At 47.1% G+C, this 21,145-nt stretch overlaps 1 protein-coding gene across 51 annotated transcripts; it reads left to right on the forward strand.

The window, feature by feature from the left end:
• Positions 1 to 2,115: 2,115 nt before the first annotated feature.
• On the forward strand, positions 2,116 to 20,462 carry LILRB1 (leukocyte immunoglobulin like receptor B1). 51 transcript variants are annotated; one of them, XM_063800103.1, is made up of 18 exons: positions 2,116 to 2,399; positions 2,480 to 3,201; positions 12,935 to 13,051; positions 13,444 to 13,525; positions 13,688 to 13,723; positions 13,917 to 14,204; positions 14,353 to 14,646; positions 14,883 to 15,179; positions 15,433 to 15,735; positions 16,054 to 16,104; positions 16,393 to 16,443; positions 16,786 to 16,824; positions 17,063 to 17,185; positions 17,539 to 17,614; positions 17,694 to 17,731; positions 17,992 to 18,044; positions 18,930 to 19,088; positions 19,167 to 20,462. In XM_063800103.1, exons 3-18 carry the CDS (start codon positions 13,049 to 13,051, stop codon positions 19,311 to 19,313), a joined length of 2,040 nt encoding a protein of 679 aa, XP_063656173.1. In that variant the 5' UTR covers positions 2,116 to 2,399; positions 2,480 to 3,201; positions 12,935 to 13,048; the 3' UTR covers positions 19,314 to 20,462.
• The last annotated feature ends 683 nt before the right edge of the window (positions 20,463 to 21,145 follow it).

Raw genomic sequence — 21,145 nt, forward strand, 5'->3', positions numbered from 1 at the left:
TAAGAGGAAAATGTATAGCACTAAATGTCCACATCACATTAGTTGTGATGACCTAACATCACAACTAAAAGAACTAGAGAACAAAGAGCAAACAAACCCCAAGGCTAGCAGAATACAAGAAAGAACCAAAATCTGAGCTGAACTGAAGGAGATTGGGACACACACAAAAAATCATTCAAAAGATCAGCAAATCCAGGAGCTGGTTTTTTGAAAAAAATAATAAAATAGACTGCTAGCTAGACTAATTGAAAAAAGAGAAGACTCAAATAAACACAATCACGAATGACATGGGGAATGTTACCATTGACCCCAGAGAAATACAAACAACCATCAGAGAATATAATGAACACCTGTATGCACATAAACTAGAAAATCTAAAAGAAATGGGTAAATTCTCAGACACATGCAGCCTCCCAAGACTGAACCAGGAAGAAACTGAATTCCTCAACAGACCAATAATGAGCCTGAAATTGGTTCAACGTACACAAATCAATAAACAGATTCATCGCATAAACAGAACTAAAACAAAAAACCACATGATTATATTAATGATGCAGAAAAGCCTTCTGATAAAATTTAACATGACTTCTTGTTAAAAACTCTAGTTAAACTAGGTATTGAAGGAACATACTTCAAAATAATAAGAGCCATTTATGACAAGCCCACAGCCAACATCATGCTGAATGGGCAAAAGCTGAAAGCAATCCACTTGAAAACTGGCACAAGAATGCCCTCTCTCACCACTCCTATTCAACAGTATTGGAAATACTAGGCAGGGCAATTGGGCAAGAGATAAAAATAAGGCGTATTCAAATAGGAAGAGAGGAAGTCAAACTATCTTTGCTGCAGATGAAATGATCCTGTATCTAGAAAACATCAACCCAAACATCAACCCGAGATCTTCTTAAGCTGATAAACAACATCAGCAAAGACTCAAGATACAAAATAAATGTGCAAAAATCACTAGCATTTATATACCAATAACAGTCGAGAGCCAAATCAGGAATGCAATCTCATTTACAGTTTACACACACACACACACAAACACACACACACAATACCTAGGAATACAGCTAACTAGGAAGGTGGACAATTTCTTCAAGGAGAACTATAAAACACTGCTCAAAAAATTAGAGATGACACAAACAGATGGAAAAATATTCCATGATCATGAATAGGAAGAATCAATATCTTAAAAATGGCCATAGTGCTCAAAGCCATTTATAGATTCAGTAATATTTGTATTAAGTTATCATTGAGATTCTTCACAGAACTAGAAGAATCATATGGAACCAAAAGTTTTAAATTTAAAAATTCATATGGAACCCAAAAAGAGCTCAAATAGTCAAGGCAAACCTAAGCAAAAACAAAAACAGAAAACCAAAGCTGGAGGCATTATGTTACCTGACTTCAAACTATACTACAGGGCTACAGTAACCAAAACAGCATGGTACTGGTACAAAAACAGACACATAGACCAATGGAACAGAATAGAAAACCCAGAAATAAAACCACACACCTACAACTATCTGATCTTTAGGAAACCTGACAAAAAAAAAGTGATGGGGAAAGGATTCCCTATTCAACAAACTGTGTTGGGATAACTGGCTATCCATATGCAGACAATTGAAACTGGACCCCTTCCTTACACCATATGCAAAAAAACTAACTCAGGATGGATTGATTGATGGATGTAAAACCTAAAACTATAAAAACCTGGAAGACAACCTAGACAATACATTCAGGACACAGGCACGGGCAAAGATTTTATGACTAAAATGCCAAAAGAAATTGCAACAAAAGCAAAAATTGACAAATGAGATCTAATTAAACCAAAGGGTTTCTGCACTGCAAAAGAAACTGTAAACAGAGTAAACTGACAATCTACAGACTGGGAGAAAGTTTTTGCAAACTGTGCATCTAACAAAGGTCTACTCTCCAGTATCTTTAAGGAACTTAAACCAATTTACAAGAAGAAGACAAACAACCACATTAAAATGTGGGCAAACGACATGAACAGACGCTTTTCAAAAGAAGACATACATGTGGCCAACAATCATATAAAAAAAGCTCAACATCACTGATCATGAGAGAAATGCAAATCAAAACCACAATGAGATACCATCTGATACCTGTCAGAATGGCTATTATTAAAAAGTCAAGGGACACATGTTCTCAGGACCTTCTGAGGGCTGATCACTCATATTTGGCTCAGAAAAATCTCTTTTAATATATTACAGAGTTTGACTCTTTTTGTCCACAATAATTTGGTGCCTGAACACGTGAGGCCTCAGATAAGACTCAGGACCTCAAAGGAGTTGTCTCAACCTGGAGCTAAGGTACCAGCAGGGGCCCACTGAAAGCCTCCAGGATTTTGAGCTTCTTCTCTGCCAGAAGTGGTAAGTCCTCCTGAGCCCCGACCTCCCTTTGGTTGACGGCCCTTTATTTATTCTGATCTACTATTTCTTTTTCTTTCTAGGAAGTTGTTGTTTAAGGATCCTACTTCTAGTTGGGAGATACATTCTAAAGGGTCTTCTCCATTGCTTTTCTCCCCAAATTAATCTCGATTTGGCTTGTCTGTTCACATTTGCATGAGGAACTGAACTGTTGTTTTCATAGGGAAACGAGAGACTGTGTCTCCTCAGCTTAAAAAAGAAAGGGCATTTTGCTCCTCCCAGCCAAAATGTGGGAAGTGATGAGGGGGGCTTGTGGGAGTGTCTGGGGGTGGGTGGACCCCATCGTGATGTGAGTGGCCTACAGGGAACACCCAACAAAATGAGTTTTAAAAAGGCTTGTCCAGGAAGCACATATGGGAGCTGGTCACTCTGCATTTTGGGCCCTCCTGGAGGTGTTTAGACCTTCGGAGAGAGAAACTGAGACACATGAGAGGGAAGAAATGACTCAGTGGTGAGACCCTGTGGAGTCCCACCCACAACCAGCACACTGTGACCCACTGCACAAACCTCTAGCCCACAGCTCACTTCCTCCTTTAAGAAGAGAAGAGAAAAGAAAAGAAGAGGAGAGGAGAGGAGGAAGAGAAAAGAAAAGAAAAGAAAAAGTGGGAAACAAATAATCTAAGAATGAGGAGAAAGCAAGAAGAGTGACCCCCTTGTGGGCACTCCATTGGTTTTATGGTGCCTCTGCTTGCTGGAGTTTGTGTAAAACAAAAATAGTATGGTCTTTGTGCACATTTACATCAAGGTAAGAGAGCCCTAATGGCGGCTTGCACGCTATAGAGTTCCTAAGTTCTCTCTTTCTCTATTTTCTTTTCTGCCTGCTTTACATCTGCTGTTACCTTTCTACTGAGATAAAAACCACTGTTTAGATCCAAATTTTTTTTGCAAGCTGGTAAATTTATATTAATATCTCATGGCTAGAGTTTTGAAGTAAAAGCTACAGTATGTCTGTGTGTGTGTGTGTGTGTGTGTGTGTGTGTGTGGTGTGTGTGTGTTTAAAAGCCTTTATGATAGATTTCTATAATTTTATGTTTAATTGGCAGTGAACCCATTTTAATTTCCCTCTAACACACCAGACTTCTTCCTCTGTACTTTGAGATGTAAGTTTTGCTGATTTTTTCTCCTAAAAAGTGTTTCCTGTAACATGGAAATTTAGGGTTATTTAGCTGACAACTGTCTGGGGTAAGGAAACAGGTTATGAAGAGTTTGAAAGGGTTGGGCGTGGTGGCTCACACTTGTATTCCCAGCACTTTGGGAAGCTGAGGTAGGTGACTCATGTGAGATGAGGAGTTCAAGACCAGCCTGCCCAACATGGTGAATCCCTGTCTCTACTAAAAATGCAAAACTTAGCCAGGCAGTAGTGGCACACTCGTAATCCCAGCTACTTGGGAGACTGAGACAGGAGAATCGCTTGAGCATGGGAGATGTAGGTTGCAGTGAGCCGAGATCATGCCACTGCATTCCAGTCTGGGTGACAGAGTGAGCCCCTGCCTCAAAAAAAAAAAAAAAAGAAAAAAAGAAAAAAAAGAGTTTGAAAGTTTGAGATAGGAAAAAAAGAGGTTTTTTGAATCTATAAGATGTACTTCTATCAGCATGCCTAATGCGTCCATGAATCTGTGTGTGGTGTACATAATGTTTCACTACTAAAAATATACAAAAGAGCTCTAATTAATTGGCTTAAAGAAAATAAAAGTGCTTAAATCAAATACTTTATCAGAACAAGATGCTTCTTCAAGTTCACTTAAGTAAAATCTTTAATAAATAAGCTGGCTTTAAAATTATTGGTAAAATAAGATTAGAAATGTCTTAAGAATTGTTAGCATTTTTGTTTGCGTTTATTGCATAAGTGGTTTTGTGCTTATCCCTGCAGAATAGTATAACATTTGCCATAAGGGTTATAAAACTATAAACATGGCCGGGCACGGTGGCTCATGCCTGTAACCCCAGCACTTTGGGAGGCCGAGGCTGGTGGATCACCTGAGGTTGGGAGTTCAAGAGCAGCCTGACACATACAAAACAAAATTATAAACCCAGCCCAAAACAGAATGATCTTTGCTTGTATAATTTTTAATAAATAAGCCATGTAATATTGTTGGTTAAATGAAAACAGCTGACTACTGAGATATTGGTTTAAAAAAATAACTTTATATTTAACCATAAGTTCCCTTACTTAGGTAAACACCTGAAATTCATAGTTTATAACATTGGTTAACAGGCAATTAACTTTAAGTGATGACCGTCACAGTGTTCATAAATAATCTAGGTAAACAATTAAATAAGTTTATCAAGTAAATGCAATGGAATAAATGCCTATAAACAAACTTGTCACATAATTTACAATCTAAAGTTATATTAAATAATAGATATTAATTGACTAGCTGAGTAATTTATAATTTAAAAATTACAGGAAAACATTTTTAAAAAACAATTCTTATTAAAAGATAAATATCCGTGTTTAATTCAAAGCTTTTTAAAAAGTTATGTATAAAACAAGATAAATGGAACCAGGAAATAAGAGATGTAAAGACAGTTATAAATATAAAGAGGAATTTTGGTAAAAAAGATGAAAAGGAAAGTAATTTTACACAAGAAAGTCTTATGTAGTGAATTTTTGTCCTGAAATAAAATAACTGATAGTTCAAGAAAGAGGGATATTTAGGACAAAACAGGCAGTTTAAGCATGTTGTAAGTGGTCTCTGTAAGTCACAATAAGACTTTTTTTAAAACAAGAAAGGTTGTATAATGTAGTTGGTTATGATTAAGAAATAAATTATAATAGTCATTCTACAGATGGGTCTTTGATATTTAAAAAACACACACTAATACAAAACTAAATAATTGGTTAAAACAAGGTTTTACTAAAATATTAACTTATTCTTAATGCAAAAAGTTTTTAATTTTTAAATTCTATAATCTGTCTTTTTGAAATTCTTCCAATGAATTTATCAAAGTTCGGCTTTTTCTCTTTTGAAAGGCCTTGGATGATAGCTCTCTCCTTCACCTTGTGTTGGCTTCTGTAACTTTTATTAATTATCTAAAGTAAGAGAGGAATTTTTATTTAAAAACAGAAAAATGAAATATCTTTTAGACCTGCTCTTTTTATTCTGTATGCCTGTTATATCTGTATCTTCACATGTGTTATCTGGAAGTGATACTTCACTACCAAACTACATGAAACAGCTCATCAGTTGTCTTTTTTTAAAAAAAGTAAGTCCTTATCAGATTGGCAGACACTAGCTAAGATGCCCTTGAATTCACCTAATTTTAATATTTAGTAAAATTAATTTAGTAAATTTAATCTTAAAACTCTCTCCAGTAATTAGAGCTATGTTATGTTAAACCTCGTTTTTTTTTTCACTTGAAATTTGGGTTACTAAATTAAAATAGTAGGAGTATAAAATGTTTTTGGTGACGCATATAAAACACAAGGATACGGGTTTTGCAAAAAAAAAGTAGGTTTTTTTCTAGTTAAGAAACTGTTTAACAGTTGCTTTAAAATGAAGAAAAAATTACAGAGATAAAACTAAATAAAAAGAACAATTTAGCCAGGACAACAAAAGTTAACTCTGAGACCTGTGATTACCAAGAAGATACTTGATACAGAGGAAGGGCAAAAACAAGTAACTATTAAAACCAGAGGGTATAATGCAAAGGAATTGTTCTACTTTTTAGATTGTTATCATCAGTTTCTTAAAAATAATCTATGTAGTAGATTGTAAAAAATAACCACTTTAAGGGCCAAATTCTTAATTTTTTTTTTTTTTTTTTTTTTTTTTTTTGAGATGGAGTCTCGCTCTGTTGCCCAGGCTGGATGGAGTGCAGTGGCGCCATCTGGGCTTACATCCGCCTCCCGGGTTCATGCCCACATTCTTAATTTTAAATGCTTCAGAATTTAAGAGCTTGTTTGGATTGATGCAGGACCCGTAGCTCACTATTAAACAATCACTGATGAGTATATGAGATCCAAATGCACAGGAGGTTATTCCAGAGAGAACAACCAGCTCAGTGGACCAGACAAACGCCACTGAAAGGTCTGTTGGCCCTGAGAAGGGGACTAGCCAACTCTCCCAATAAAACACCAAGTGCAGCATCCCAGATGAAGCAGTGAATATGCTTTGTATGCGAGCCAGGTGGGGCTGGCGTATGGAGCATATGAACCAAGTAACTATTAAAATCAATCAACCGTCGGTGGGCACTTAGTTTGGTTTCATGTCTATGCTGTTGTGAATAGTGCTGCAACAAACATAATGAGTGCAGTTGTCTTATTTATTTATTTTTTTTTTATTTTTTGAGATGGAGTTTCATTCTTGTTGCCCAGGCTGGAGTACAATGGTGCCATCTCTGCTCACTGCAACCTCCGGCTCCTGGGTTCAAGTGATTCTCCTGCCTTAGCCTCCCAAGTAGCTGGGATTACAGATGCTCGCCACCATGCCTAGCTATTTTTTTGTATTTTTAGTAGAGACAGGGTTTCACCATGTTGGCCAGGCTGGTCTCACACTCCCAACCTCAGGTGATCTGCCTGTCTTAGCCTCCCAAAGTGCTGGGATTACAGGCGTGAGCCACCACACCCGACCCAATTGTCTTTTTAATATAATGACTTCCTTTGGCTGGATACCATGTAATGGGATTGCTAAGTGAAATGGTAGTTCTATTTTTAGTTCTTTGAGATAGCTCCATATTATTTTCCATAGAAGATAAACTCATTTACATTCCTACCAACCATGTATCTTGCTAACATCTGTTGGTTCTGACTTCTTAAAAGTAGCCATTTTGACTGATGTAAGTTGATACTCAGTGTGGTTTTAAGTTGAATTTCTCTGATGATTAATGGTGTTGAGCATTTTTAAATGTGTTTGTTGGCCACTTATATTTCTTGTTTTGAGAAATGTCTGTTGACGGTCTTTACTCAGTTTTCCATAAAGTTGTCTGTGGTTTTTTTTTTTCATGTTGAATTCTTTGACTTCCTTGCAGATTCTGGACATTAGTCTTTTGTTGGAGGCATAATTTGCAAATATTTTCTTCCATTGTGTAGGTTGTCTGTTCATTCTGTTGATTGTTTCTTTTGCTGTGCAGTAGCTTTTAATTTTAATCATGTCTCATTTGTCTATTCGGGGGTTTGTTGCATTTTTAAGGGTCTTTAACATAAGTTCTTTGCCTGGACCAATGTCCAGAAGAATTTTTCCCAAGTTTTGTTTTAGGATTTACAGTTTCAGGTCTCACATTGAGGTCTTCAATTCATCTTGAGTTAATTTTTGTACATGGTGGGAGATAAAGCTCCTGTTTTATTCTTTTGCATATGGCTACCCAGTTTTTCCAGCATCCTTTATTAAATAGGGTGTCCTTTCCCCATTGTTTACTTTGTTGACTTTAGCAAAGCTCAGTATGTTGTAGGCATGTATCTTTATTTCTAGTTTCTCTATTCTGTTCCCTTGACGTCTGTGTATATTTTTGTACTAGTAAATGCTGTCTTAGTTACTATGGCCTTATAATATAAATTGAAATCAGGCAATGTGATGCCTCCTGTTTTGTTCTTTTTGCATCGAATTGTTTTAGCTGTTCAGGCTGGTTTTTGGTTCCAAATGAATTTAAAAATTGCTTTTTCTCTAATTCTGTTAAAGAAATGACATTTGTAATTTGATAGGAATTGTGTTGAATCTGTAGTATGCTTTGGGCAACATGGTCATTTTAACAATATTGATTCTTTCCGTTTGTGAGCAAGGAATATTTTTCTATTTGGTTGTGTTGCCTACAATTCCTTTCATCAGCATTTTGTCATTCTCTGTGTAGAGGTCTTTCACCTCCTTGGTTAAATATACTCCGAGGTCTTTCACCTCCTTGGTTAAATATACTCCTCAGTGTGTGTTTGTGTTTGTGTGTTCTTAATTTGGTTCTCAGCTTGAATGGTACTGATGTATAGAAAAGCTACTGATTTTTGTAGCTTGATTTTTTTATCCAGAGACTTTACTGAAGTCACTTATCAAGTCTACGAGTCTTCTGGAAGAATCTTCAGGGTTTTCTAGGTATATGATCGTGTCATCAGCACACACAGATAATTTCACTTTCTCTTTTCCAATGTGGATGCACTTTCTTTCTTTCTGTTGCCTGATTGCTCTGGCTAGGACTTCCAGTACTGTGTTGAATAGGAGTGGTGAGAGTGGACATCCTTGTCCTGTTCCATTTCTTGGGAAAATGCTTTCACTTCTCCCCATTCAATTTTAATGTTGGCTGTGGGTTTGTCATATAAGGCTCTTATTTTGGGGTATGTTTCTTTCATGCCTCGTCTGTTGAGGGATTTTATCATGAAGGGATATTGGACTTTCTTGAATGCTTTATCTGCATCTATTGAGATGATCTATGCTTTTTGTTCTTAGTTTATGTCATGAGTCACTTTTATTGACTTGCATATATTGAACCATCCTTTCTTCCCTGGAATCAAGCCAACTTGATCATGATGAATTATGTTTTTGATACACTGTTAGATTCCGTTTAATAGCATTTTCTTGAGGATTTTTGCACCTGTGTTCCTCAGGTTTCTTGGCCTGTAGTTTTATTTTTCTGTTGGATCCTTGTCTGATTTTGCTATCAGGGTGATATTGGTTTCATAGAATGAGCTAGGAAAGAATCCCATCACCTTGATTTTTTGGAATACTTTCATTATGATTGGCACCAGCTCTTCGTTGTATATATGGCAAATTTCGACTGTGAATCCACCTGTTCCTGGGCTTTTTTGCTGGAAGATTTTTAGTACTGATTCTTTTTTGTTACTTGTTATCGGTCTGTTTAGGGTTTCCATTTTTTGCCTGTGCGATCTTGGGAAGTTGTATGTGTCTAGGAATTCATTCATTTCTCTAGGTTTTCAAGTTTATGTGCATAAAGCTGTTCAAAGTAATCTCTGATGATCGTTTGTATTTCTGTGGTGTTTGTTGTAATGTCAGCTTTATCATTTCTGACTGTGCTTATTTAAATCTTTTCCTTTTTTTGGTTAGTGTAGTTAGCCATCTGTTAATTTTATTTATGCTTTCAAAAAACCAACTTTTTATTTCATTGATTCTTTGTAATGTTTTTGTCTCAGTCTCATTCTTTATCTGTCCTTTCAGAGTTTCCATTGTTTTCAGCATCCATCACTAGCGAGCTAGTGCGATCCTTTGGTGGTGCCACAATATTCAGATTTTTCACGGCGTCAGAATCCTTACACTGATTCCTTCTCATCTGGAGAGGCCTCCACTTACTCTCTTCGAATTTATTTTTGTTTGCATGGGATTTGTTTTGCACATTTTTCCCCAGCCCCGCAGGGAGGGTGACTGTAGAGCATGTTGGGAAGGGTCTTTTGGCTTTTCCCGTAGCTTTGGGTGCTTCTTCAGCAGGGTTTGTGTCGGGCTGTGCAGCTCAGATTGCAGGCCAGGAGCTGGTGCTTAAGGGTAAGAGCCACCCTCAGCACAAGCAGGTGGATATGGACCTGGTGTGTTTCCTCTGAGGTGCTGACTGTTGTTTCAGGGGAAGGGCTGGACCGTGGAGTGTCGGGTGCCCTGAGCTTCCTGTTCCACGGGGGCGAGGGAACACCCCTGGGCAGAGCTGGAACCCCCAGCTTGCCCACAGATATCCCAGTGATGAGTGCAGGCACTAGTCCTGATGGACATGGCTGGAGCAGCTTCTAATGAAATGCCCTGAGGTCTCTGCGGGGGGTGAAGGAGCTACACGTTTCCAGTCCCATAGGGAGGAACGTTGTCTGTCTCCCTATCACACCCGTGCTCCAGGGCTCATGAGTCTCAGTTCAGACACACACTGTTGTCTCTCCCCAGGCCACAGTGTGGCTGAGGGCCATGGGAAACACCTGCCTTGCCACTCTCTGCAGGCGTGGTTCCAAGGCAGAGCCTCCTCCCTCAGCCCAGTGCAGACCCTGAGCAGCTGTCTGTTGTCTGACGTGGTAGCTGCTTCATGTAGGTGGGATGTGGGGCTTCTGCCTCTCTGGATGGGAGAGTGGACGTCAGTTGTGGTGGTGTTGCTGGCTGAGTGGGCCCGACCTCAGGCCCTGGGGTGAGCGGTCAGGTGTCAGCAGGGTAGGAAAGGGCAGGTAGTTCCCAGATTGCAGGCCCCTAGGTGGCCGGCTGGACAGTGTGTGTGAGTCCTGAAGGGGCTGGACTGGGTTTCAGCTGCTCCGGGGTTCAAATGCTGGCTGTGATGGGGAGGGATGGGCTGGTCCCCAGGGCATAGGCAGAACCCTCAGGCGGGGCAGGCAGAAGGCTCAGGTGGTAGAGCCTGGGGCAGATCACAGACCTGTGGGGACTGGGCTCTCAGAAGGGCTGGGGGCTACAGCTGAAATGTCCAGGTGGGGGCAGGGCAGCTGTGCTGTGGGCCTGTCACTAGGGAGGGCAGGGACCCTCGGCTGGGGCACTGGAGACTGGCAGCTGTGGGGCACAGGGCCCGCTCACACTTCCCTCCTGAAGAAGTGTCACTCGGTTTTGCTCTGGGGACACGCGAAAATGCCAGGCCTCCTCACACCCTCCCTGGGCCTGGGGCAGCAGGGGCAGAGGCAGAGGTGGCAGTGACTGCAAAGGGCTTGTCAGGGGCCTCTGAGCATTGGGCTTTCAGAGGAACCGAGCCAGAGCCACGGTGTTCGGGTGGGGGCAGGACGGGTGCACTGGGGCCCTGCAGCTGGCAAGCCCCATTAGCAGGAAGGAAGCCCCATTTCGCAGGAAGCAACAGAGGTGGGCAGCTGTGTGGTGCTCAGCTTGGCTGCTCCCGTGCCCCAGTTGTCATGCTTATTCTGGGGCCCACAGAGGTGCCTGGCCTCCTCCCTCCCTGCTAAGGCAGTGGCAGCTGGACCCAGGCTGCTCAGGGATCAGAAGCCTGTGGGATTCCACGTGGGCTCCGGAGGCGCCTCTGCACCATCTCCAGGAACTCCCTGTGCCTCTGCAGGCCAAGGGGGGTCAGGGGCTCTCCTGTGACCAGGACTGTAAAGGGCCAAGACAGGGGTGTGGATCCCAGGGGCCTCACACCCACTCACCCTTTCCCTTTGTTAAGGAGCCTCTCACTCACTCACCCCTTCCCCGTGTTAGGGAATCTCTCACTCACTCACCCCTTCCCCATGTTAGGAGCCTCTCCTGGCTCCCACATTTTCTCTTCTCTTCTCTCCTCTCTGTGTCCTCATGTTTCTCAGGTGAACCCCAACATCCTCTTGGAAGATCCACTTGACCTGTTGGTATTTACTCGCTATTTTGGGTCCTCTTAGTGAGTAGGCAGACTCCAGCCCTTTCCACTCAGCCAACTTCAACCTCAACCCCCAGTCATTTTCTTGTCACTTTTTACTCTTGGGAAATCCAGTCCCAATGTGCTTGTCTTTCATTGGAGAATAATTTTCATTTTCTCCAGGAGTTTTAAAATTACTTTGTAATTTAAAAACTGCTATGTGGAAGCACATCCTTGAGCTCCACAAGGAGACACTGGGCAAGGAGACGAGGGCGCCTCACTATATGGAAGTCCCCCTAATAAATGCTCTATGCACACCCTGGTGTTTAGTGCTTCTTTCTTTGGAATCCCAGCAGCTCTATCACTGGACAGTTTGGTGCACTCCCTTGAGGGAATTCCCCTGGGCTGCTTGGGGTCCACTCCAGCCTCAGGTGTAGCTGGAGGATGCAGCCTCCCATCTTGGTCTGGAGCCCTGAGCCCCTCACTGTCATTGCAGATCCCGAGGTTCCTCTCCTGGCTCCACTCAGTGGTGGAAACCTCCACTCTAATGAGCCCTTGATGGTCCCAGGTCCCTGTGGCATCTCACCTGTGGCCTCTGTTCTTTCCTGTGGATCCATCTACACTTGGGAACTTCCACATCTCTTTTTCTGCTCATGACATTGATGCTCTGGGTATTTCAGAAATAGTACACGTCCATCTATCCATTAGGGTCAGATGTGAGATCCAGAGTGGACACATCAATCACCTACAGAATGTGGAGTCCAACACCAAGATCCTCTCACGTCCCAAACACCTCAGGTCTTACCCTCGTCTGGAAATCAAGCACAAATGAGCCCCTCCCAATGTTCCAGCACCACTGACCCCACAACCACTGTCACGAGTGGGATTTGTGACAACAGTCGCCAAAGGAAGAATCTGAGCCTCAGAGATGGTTCATTACCGCCCGAGGTCATGTAGGCAGTGGATGATAACCAGTCGTTGAATAAATATAAACTCCCTCTCCCACTCCCCAAATCAAAGCTCAAACGTAAGTCATTGTTCCCAAAACGTTGAACAGGGATTGAGGTGCAAAGGGACGGCCAAGTAAGCAAGGGGCACCAAGGAGGCAGGAAAGACTCAGAGGTTTGTTCCCGGTGGGTGGGGGTGGACACTGTAGCAAAATATTTTAAAAAGGGGAAGTTGAGAGGGGACTATTTGGTTGAAAGAAAACCCACAATCCAGTGTCAAGAAAGAAGTCAACTTTTCTTCCCTATTTCCCTGCATTTCTCCTCTGTGCTCGCTGCCACACGCAGCTCAGCCTGGACGGCACAGCCAGATGCAAGATGCGTCTCTGCTGATCTAAGTCTGCCTGCAGCATGGACCTGGGTCTTCCCTGAAGCATCTCCAGGGCTGAAGGGACGACTGCCATGGTAAGGACCCCACAACGCTGTGCTGATGGACAGGCTGAAGGAGGGAGGGAGACCTTGGGGGAGGCTGTGAGAAGGAAGGAGATGCCTCCACTCACCCTCATCTGGAAGGACAGACACAGGAAGGCACCAGTTTTATTTGCTGCTACATCCTGGCTCTCTGTGGGATGAAAACAAACCAGACAGACAGTGGCTGGGGGTCAGGAAAGGGCCCATTACTGTCTGAAATGATGCAGAGGGCCTAGTGACTACCCCCACCTCAGCCCTAAAGGAATGAGAGCCAGGCTCCTGGGGAGGGCAGTTCCACTTCCTGTGTGGCTGCAGATGACAAAACCCCATGACAAGAAGGACCCAGCCTCCGATTGGCCACACCCTGTGTGTCTCTGTCCTGCCAGCACCAAGGGCTCATCCATCCGCAGAGCAGGGCAGTGGGAGGAGACGCCATGACCCCCATCCTCATGGTCCTGATCTGTCTCGGTGAGATTTGAAGAGGGAGGGAGATTCTAACCTAGGAGGGACCTCACCCCACAGCAAAACTCTGGTCCCTAAGGAGACCCCAGGGGCTCACAAAGATCCCAGGGAGGGGAGGGCCTGCTCAGGCTTCAGGGGACAAATCCCTCACAGGGAACTCTCTTCCAGGGCTGAGTCTGGGCCCCAGGACCCACGTGCAGGCAGGTGAGTCTGTCCCCAGCTGTCCCAGGTCCCTCCTCCTCACTGGGGACAAGGGGCCACCTCCGTGCAGCTGGGGATGGGGAATAGCAGTTCTGGACTGACTGATGGGGGCGTCTGGAGAGTCCTGGCCTGAGAGCTGGAATCTGTTGGGTTGGGTGGGAAATGACTTAGAATCTGAACTCTGATTTCCTTCCAGGGTCCCTCCCCAAGCCCACCCTCTGGGCTGAGCCAGGCTCTGTGATCACCCAGGGGAGTCCTGTGACCCTCAGGTGTCAGGGGGGCCAGGAGACCCAGGAGTACCGTCTATATAGAGAAAAGAAAACAGCATCCTGGATTACACGGATCCCACAGGAGCTTGTGAAGAAGGGCCAGTTCCCCATCCCACCCATCACCTGGGAAGACGCAGGGCGGTATCGCTGTTACTATGGTAGCCACACTGCAGGCCGGTCAGAGAACAGTGACCCTCTGGAGCTGGTGGTGACAGGTGAGAGGACACTCAGGGGTCCCAGCCCCAGGCTCTGCCCTCAGGAAGGGGGTCGGCTCTCAGGGGCATCTCCGCTCTCACAGCCCAGCCCTGGGGATGATGTGGGAGGTGGGAGCCCCATTTAACACGGTGCCTCCTTCTCTCCTAGGAGCCTACAGCAAACCCACCCTCTCAGCTCTGCCCAGCCCTGTGGTGACCTCAGGAGGGAATGTGACCCTCCAGTGTGTCTCACAGGTGGAATTTGACGGCTTCATTCTGTGTAAGGAAGGAGAAGATGAACACCCACAATGCCTGAACCATGCCCGTGGGTCATCCCGGGCCATCTTCTCTGTGGGCCCCGTGAGCCCGAGTCGCAGGTGGTCGTACAGGTGCTATGCTTATGACTCGAGCTCTCCCTATGTGTGGTCTTCACCCAGTGATCTCCTGGAGCTCCTGGTCCTAGGTGAGAAATTCACAGCATTGCCTGGAGTTCCCTGAGTTTCCCTGAGTCTCCAGGCAGGTGGGGAGGAGCCGCGTCTCAGGGCAGCTCCAGGTGGGATGATGTTGGGGCGAGAGGTCTCAGGGCTCCTGGGGCCAGAGATACAGGAAGATCAGCAGTGGTGAGGCCCCGGGGGAGAGGGAGGGTTTGTGGGGAAGCCTGAGGGTCGGCTCCTGGAAACCATGAGCACCTTTTCCCAGGTGTTTCTAAGAAGCCATCACTCTCAGTGCAGCCGGGTCCTGTCGTGGCCCCTGGGGAGAAGCTGACCCTCCAGTGTGGCTCTGATGCTGGTTACGACAGATTTGTTCTGTATAAGGACGGGGAACGTGACTTCCTCCAGCTCGCTGGCGCACAGCCCCAGGCTGGGCTCTCCCAGGCCAACTTCACCCTGGGCCCTGTGAGACCCTCCCACGGGGGCCAGTACAGATGCTACGGTGCACACAACCTCTCCTCCGAGTGGTCGGCCCCCAGTGACCCCCTGGACATCCTGATCACAGGTGAGGAGCCCAGCGGGTTCAGTCAGGGACCCAGGCTCCGCACAGGCCCTGCTGGGGGACACCAGGTGGTGATGGCCGGGATGAGGTGTGGGGGTCCTAAGGGAGGGAGAGACAGAGAGAGACAGGGGTGGGCGGGGAGGGGAGACTCAGAGAAAACAGAGACAGAGAGACTGAGGGTCCCAGGGAGAGGCCTGGGGAGGTGTCAGCTCAGAACAAGGTGGGGCAGCCCCTCACCCATCCTTCTTCTCTCTAGGACAGATCCCTGACAGACCCTCCCTCTCGGTGCAGCCGGGCCCCACAGTGGCCTCAGGAGAGAACGTGACCCTGCTGTGTCAGTCATGGCAGCAGTTCCACACTTTCCTTCTGACCAAGGCAGGAGCAGCTGATGCCCCCCTCCATCTAAGATCAACACAGAAATCTCCTCAGTACCAGGCTGAATTCCCCATGAGTCCTGTGACCTCAGCCCACGCGGGGACCTACAGGTGCTACGGCTCACTCAACTCCGACCCCTACCTGCTGACTCACCCCAGTGAGCCCCTGGAGCTCGTGGTCTCAGGTGGGGGCCTTGACCCTGTCCTCTCTGAGCTCAAAGGCTCAGCTCAGGCGCTGCCCCAGGAGAGCTCTGGTCTGGGATGGAGTGAGTGGGGGTCTGAGAGGGGCTCAGCCAGAGGGGGACTCACCCTCAGAGGGAAGGAGGAGAACGGGGCCCTCCCAGGCCTGCCCACACTCAGGGGTATCGCCAGCATCATGGACAGGAGAGGTGGGTGGAGGGAGGGGCTGGGGAGGCCACAGGGCCCATGTAGAGAAATTTGGTTTGAGGTGGAGACTTCAGGGAAGCCCCGGCTCCTCAGCCTCCTCTCACTCTTTTACCCAGGACCCTCTGGGGGACCCAGCTCCCCCACAACAGGCCCCACCTCCACATCTGGTGAGTCCCTGAGGCTTCTGGACTCAAGGGAGTGCGGCCTCCCCCAGGGCAGCCCTGGGTCTCCCAGAGAATCCCATTCCCCTCAAAGACTCGGGCACGAGCTTCCCTCCAGGGAGCCAGGCAGAGCCAGAGGAGGGGCCACAGGCTCCCAGGGGCTCTGAGGCTGGGCTGGTGAGGGGCGGGGGGTCGAGGCAGAGGGAGATGTTGAGGCCCAGCCTGGGGGAGGAGCAGCCGGGCTGATGTGGGGAGCAGGGCAGCCCCAGCCCTCACCTCCCTATCCTGACCCAGCAGGCCCTGAGGACCAGCCCCACACCCCCACCGGGTCGGATCCCCAGAGTGGTGAGTGGGGGCTCTGAGTGGGAGGTGGGCGGGGTCCAGGGGAGGCAGGGGTGGGTTCTGTCCTAGGTTCAGGCTCCTCTGGAGGTGGTGATGTGGACAGGCCCCTCCCCTGCCTGGGCCTCAGTTTCTCCAAGTGTAAAGGCGAGAGGCCTGCAGGTGGGAAAGTTCCTTTCAGCTCTCACTCCCAGCTGTGCCCTCCTGGGAGAGGAGGCCCCTCAGGGAACCTCCCAGACCCGATTTCAGTGGGGGCCTGTCCTGTCCCACCTGCAGCAGAGACGGTGACCTGGGGCAGGGGAGGGGAGCAGAGTCATGGTTCAAGACAGTCAGGCTCTTTCCCTGCAGCTCCGGGACTCGGCTCTGGTGCAGGAACAAGGGCTGCAGGTCAGACTCCCGGGTTCCCTTCCCAGCTCTGCCGCTTCCTGGCTGGGGGCCCGGGGCAGGCGATTCCCCTCTCTGAGCGTCAGTTTTTCATCTGTAGAGTGGGTGGGGTGGATGTTTCTGTGCTGCACGACTGTTGTGGGGGTTGGAGGTGGTGAATAGAAGGTCCAGCAGTCACCTGCACACAGTAGGCGCTCATTTCAATGACATCACCCCCATCCCTGACATCATCGTGCTCAAGGTCTGGGAAGGCACCTGGGGGTTGTGATCGGCATCTTGGTGGCCGTCGTCCTCCTGCTCCTCCTCCTCCTCCTCCTGTTCCTCGTCCTCCGACACCGACGTCAGGGCAAACGCTGGACATCGAGTGAGTAGGGAATGGGGGGACCCTGAGGGCCGACTGAGGGTGGGCTCAGGGCACAGCCAAAGAGAATCCAAACCTCTGGGCAAATGCAGCTTTGAGAAACTGTTCCAGCATTTCTCACCAGGTGAATGGAGAAAGCACTTAATGTCAGTCCCATCTACAAATGTAAAGTGTCCTCCGGGCTCAGTCCCATCTACAAATGTAAAGTGTCCTTTGGGCTCTGTCCATCTCATGAGGTATTTGGAACATGGAGGCAGGAGTGTTTTCAGGTTTCCTTCCTTACCTTTGAGCTGTGTGTGCGGGGCGAAGGGGGCTCCAATGTTCCCAGGGCTGAGGCTCTGTCCTTCTTCCCCCAGCCCAGAGAAAGGCTGATTTCCAACATCCTGCAGGGGCTGTGGGGCCAGAGCCCACAGACAGAGGCCTGCAGAGGAGGTAATTCTGTCCGAAGACCCCAGATTCCCACTCGCTCGTGGCCCATACACTGCCCCCAAAGCTCCCATTCCTCCCCCAGGTCCAGCCCAGCTGCCGATGCCCAGGAAGAAAACCTCTGTGAGTGAGAGGAAGAGGTGACCAGCCAGGAGGGAGATGGGGGCCCCGAAGTTTCCGTAGCAATGGGGAAAGCGGCACCGGCTGGAAAGGGTCTGGGGCTCAGGGTGAGATGATCTCACCCCACACTGTGGGACCTCAGGGACATTGCAGCCCCTCCCTGCATCTCAGTGGCCCCATGTGGGAGCTGAGCAGGGGCTGGCAGGACTCAGAGGTCCCAGGGAACCTTCCCAAGAGACGAACCCCTTGCTCTGCCCCAGCAGATGCTGCCGTGAAGGACACACAGCCTGAGGACGGAGTGAAGCTGGACACTCGGGTGAGGCCCCGCCCCTGTCCCGGCCACCAAAGGCCTCCTGGTGCCAGATCTAATCCTGCAGGACTTCTCTGTCCTCCTTCCCCCGGCTCTCAGCATCGTCACGGTGGACTCCTCCTTGTCCAGCACGCTGCCTCCCGCCTGCTGTGACCTCACTCTCTCCTGCTGTCCTGGGACCTCGTGGGCCTCCTCCCGGGTCCCCTTCCTGCTCCTCATCCTCTGTTTGGCCGTCTGGTTGTTAGAGCGCTCCCCAGGCCTCAGGAGGATGAGGAATAAATGAACCACCCCGGTCCCCTGGGCTCCCCTTCATTCATTCATCCAGCGAGTGTTCCCAGGGAGCTCACTGTGGATTGGGCTCCCCATGGGAGCTGCAGACACAGCAGGGAGCAAAGCCGCCCCCGCCTCCTGAGCTCACCTCATGGTGGGAGACAAAATGCAAATAAATGCGCCGTGTCCAGGAGTGCAACGTGCTGTAAGGAACATAAACCAGGGAAAGGGCAGAGAGTGTGGGGCAATGGGGCCAGACTGAATGGAAGGGGAGGGCTGTCTGCTCAGCTGTCATCTGAGAAACCTGGACGGAGGGGGCCACACGATCCTCTAATGGATGAGCCCCTGTAGGCAGAGGAAACAGCTGTGCAAAGGCCCCGAGGCAGCAGCGAGCTCTTGCAGGAAGGCCACATGAGGCTGCAGCCAAATGGGCAAGGTCAGAGTGAGGAGCAGAGGCCAGAACCACAGGGAGGGAGCAGCCAGACCCTCCACGGCCTTAGGGCGTCCCTGAGATTCCATCAGGAAAGGGATGTAATCGGATCACCCGGGGAACAGTGAGGAAAATTGACTCCAGGGGGTCAGGAGGATTCAAGGACACCCCCCACCACTGTCTCTCTCCAGGAGAGCCCACACGATGAAGACCCCCAAGCAGTGACGTATGCCAAGGTGAAACACTCCAGACCTAGGAGAGAAATGGCCTCCCCTCCTTCCCCACTGTCCGAAGAATTCCTGGACACAAAGGACAGACAGGCGGAAGAGGACAGGCAGATGGACACTGAGGTGAGTCCTTTCCTCTCCAGACCCCCAGGCCTCCCCCACCCCCACCACGTTCCTTCCCTCTCACTCTCCCCCCTGCAGCCTGCTGCATCTGAAGCCCCCCAGGATGTGACCTATGCCCAGCTGAACAGCTTGACCCTCAGATGGGAGGCAATTGAGCCTCCTCCATCCCAGGAAGGGCCCTCTCCAGCGGTGCCCAGCATCTACGCCACTCTGGCCATCCACTAGCCCAGGGGGGGACGCAGACCCCACACTCCACGGAGTCTGGAATGCATGGGAGCTGCCCCCCAGTGGACACCATTGGACCCCAGCCAGCCTGGATCTACCCCAGGAGACTCTGGGAACTTTTAGGGGTCACTCAATTCTGCAGTATAAATAACTAATATCTCTACAATTTTGAAATAAAGCAACAGACTTCTCAATAATCAATGAAGTAGCTGAGAAAACTAAGTCAGAAAGTGCATTAAACTGAATCACAATGTAAATATTACACATCAAACGATGAAATTGGAAAACTACAAGCCACGAATGAATGAATTAGAAAAGAAAAAAAGTAGGAAATGAATGATCTTGGCTTTCCTATAAGAAATTTAGGGCAGGGCGCGATGGCTCACGCCTGTAATTCCAGCACTTTGGGAGGCCGAGGCGGGCAGATCACGAGTTCAGGAGATCGAGACCATCCTGGCCAACATGGTGAAACCCTGTCTCTCCTAAAAATACAAAAATTAGCTGGGTGTGGTGGTGGGCGTGCCTGTAATCCCAGCTATTTGGCAGGCTGAGTCAGGAGAATCGCTTGAACCAGGGAGTCAGAGGTTTCAGTGAGCCAAGATCGCACCACTACTCTCCAGCCTGGCGACAGAGGGAGACTCCATCTCAAATTAAAAAAAAAAAAAGAAAGAAAGAAAAAGAGAAAAAAGAAATTTAGAAGAATAACAAGTTATTCCAAATGAAGGCATAAGAAAGGGAATAATAACAATAATAAGAGGAGTTGTTCATGAGGAAAAACCAAAGCTTGAAAATTCAACAAAGCCAGTGAAGCTCATTCTTGAAAACATGAATCACACTCATGAATTCTAACTACAATGAGCAAGAGAAAGAAAGAGCAGGCACGCATTTCCATATGGGAGTGAGTCAGCAGACAGCCCTACAGATCCTACACACATTTTCAAAAACTAACAATGGAACAGGCGGCAAACCTATGCCAACATATTAGAAATTGCAGATTAAATAGATGAAATATTCTAAACTGGAGTTTACGTAATGAACATAAGAGTAATCAGAGAATCTGACTCATTTTAGATGTGTATGTGTGTATATATGTGTGTGTGTGTGAAAAACATTGATTATAATAAAAATGATCCCATGGTATAAACTCGAGTTCACGAAGCTTCATTGGTGATTTCTTACAAATACTGACACACTAATGAAACACACAAACACACCCAGAGCATCACAAATGTTTCTTGAGAATAGAAAAATGGCAATGTGCCCGGGTGCGGTGGCTCACGCTTGTAATCTCAACACATAGGGTGGCAGAGGCGGCAGATTACTTGAGGCTGGGAGTTCAAGACCAGCCTGGCCAACACGGCAAAACCCCATCTCTACTAAAAATACAAAAATTAGTCGGACGTGGTGGCGCACACTGCAGTCCCAGCTACTTGGGAGGCAGAGGCAGGAGAATCACTTGATCCCAGGAGATGGAGGCTGCAGTGAGCTGAGATCCCGCCCCTGCACTCCAGCCTGGTCAACAGAGCCAGACTCTGTCTCAAAAAATTTAAAAAAAAAAAAAGTCATGACATATAAAATAGAATTTTCCATTCTATAACAGGCATATTTTAAACTCTACAGTTTTTCTGTTTCAAAATAATATTTTTTTTAAATTTTATTTTAATGTTTTACTTTATTTTATTTGGCAGTTTAAAATTCTACATATTTAGGGTGTGCAACATGGTATTTTAATATGCCCTGTGAAATCGCTAGGTCAAGCTAATTAACATCTGTAACATCACGTAGTTATCTTTCTGTTAAGAGAACATTTAAAATCCACTTTCTTACCAATT

This window comes from Pan troglodytes, chromosome 20 (genome assembly GCF_028858775.2).
Source record: "Pan troglodytes isolate AG18354 chromosome 20, NHGRI_mPanTro3-v2.0_pri, whole genome shotgun sequence".
In the NCBI taxonomy this organism is placed as follows: domain Eukaryota; kingdom Metazoa; phylum Chordata; class Mammalia; order Primates; family Hominidae; genus Pan; species Pan troglodytes.

Coding starts and splice junctions, on each gene's coding strand:
- LILRB1 (XM_063800103.1), top strand. Junction 16,105..16,392: donor AGGCCCCACCTCCACATCTG/GTGAGTCCCTGA, acceptor ATCCTGACCCAG/CAGGCCCTGAGGACCAGCCC. Junction 16,444..16,785: donor CGGGTCGGATCCCCAGAGTG/GTGAGTGGGGGC, acceptor CTTTCCCTGCAG/CTCCGGGACTCGGCTCTGGT.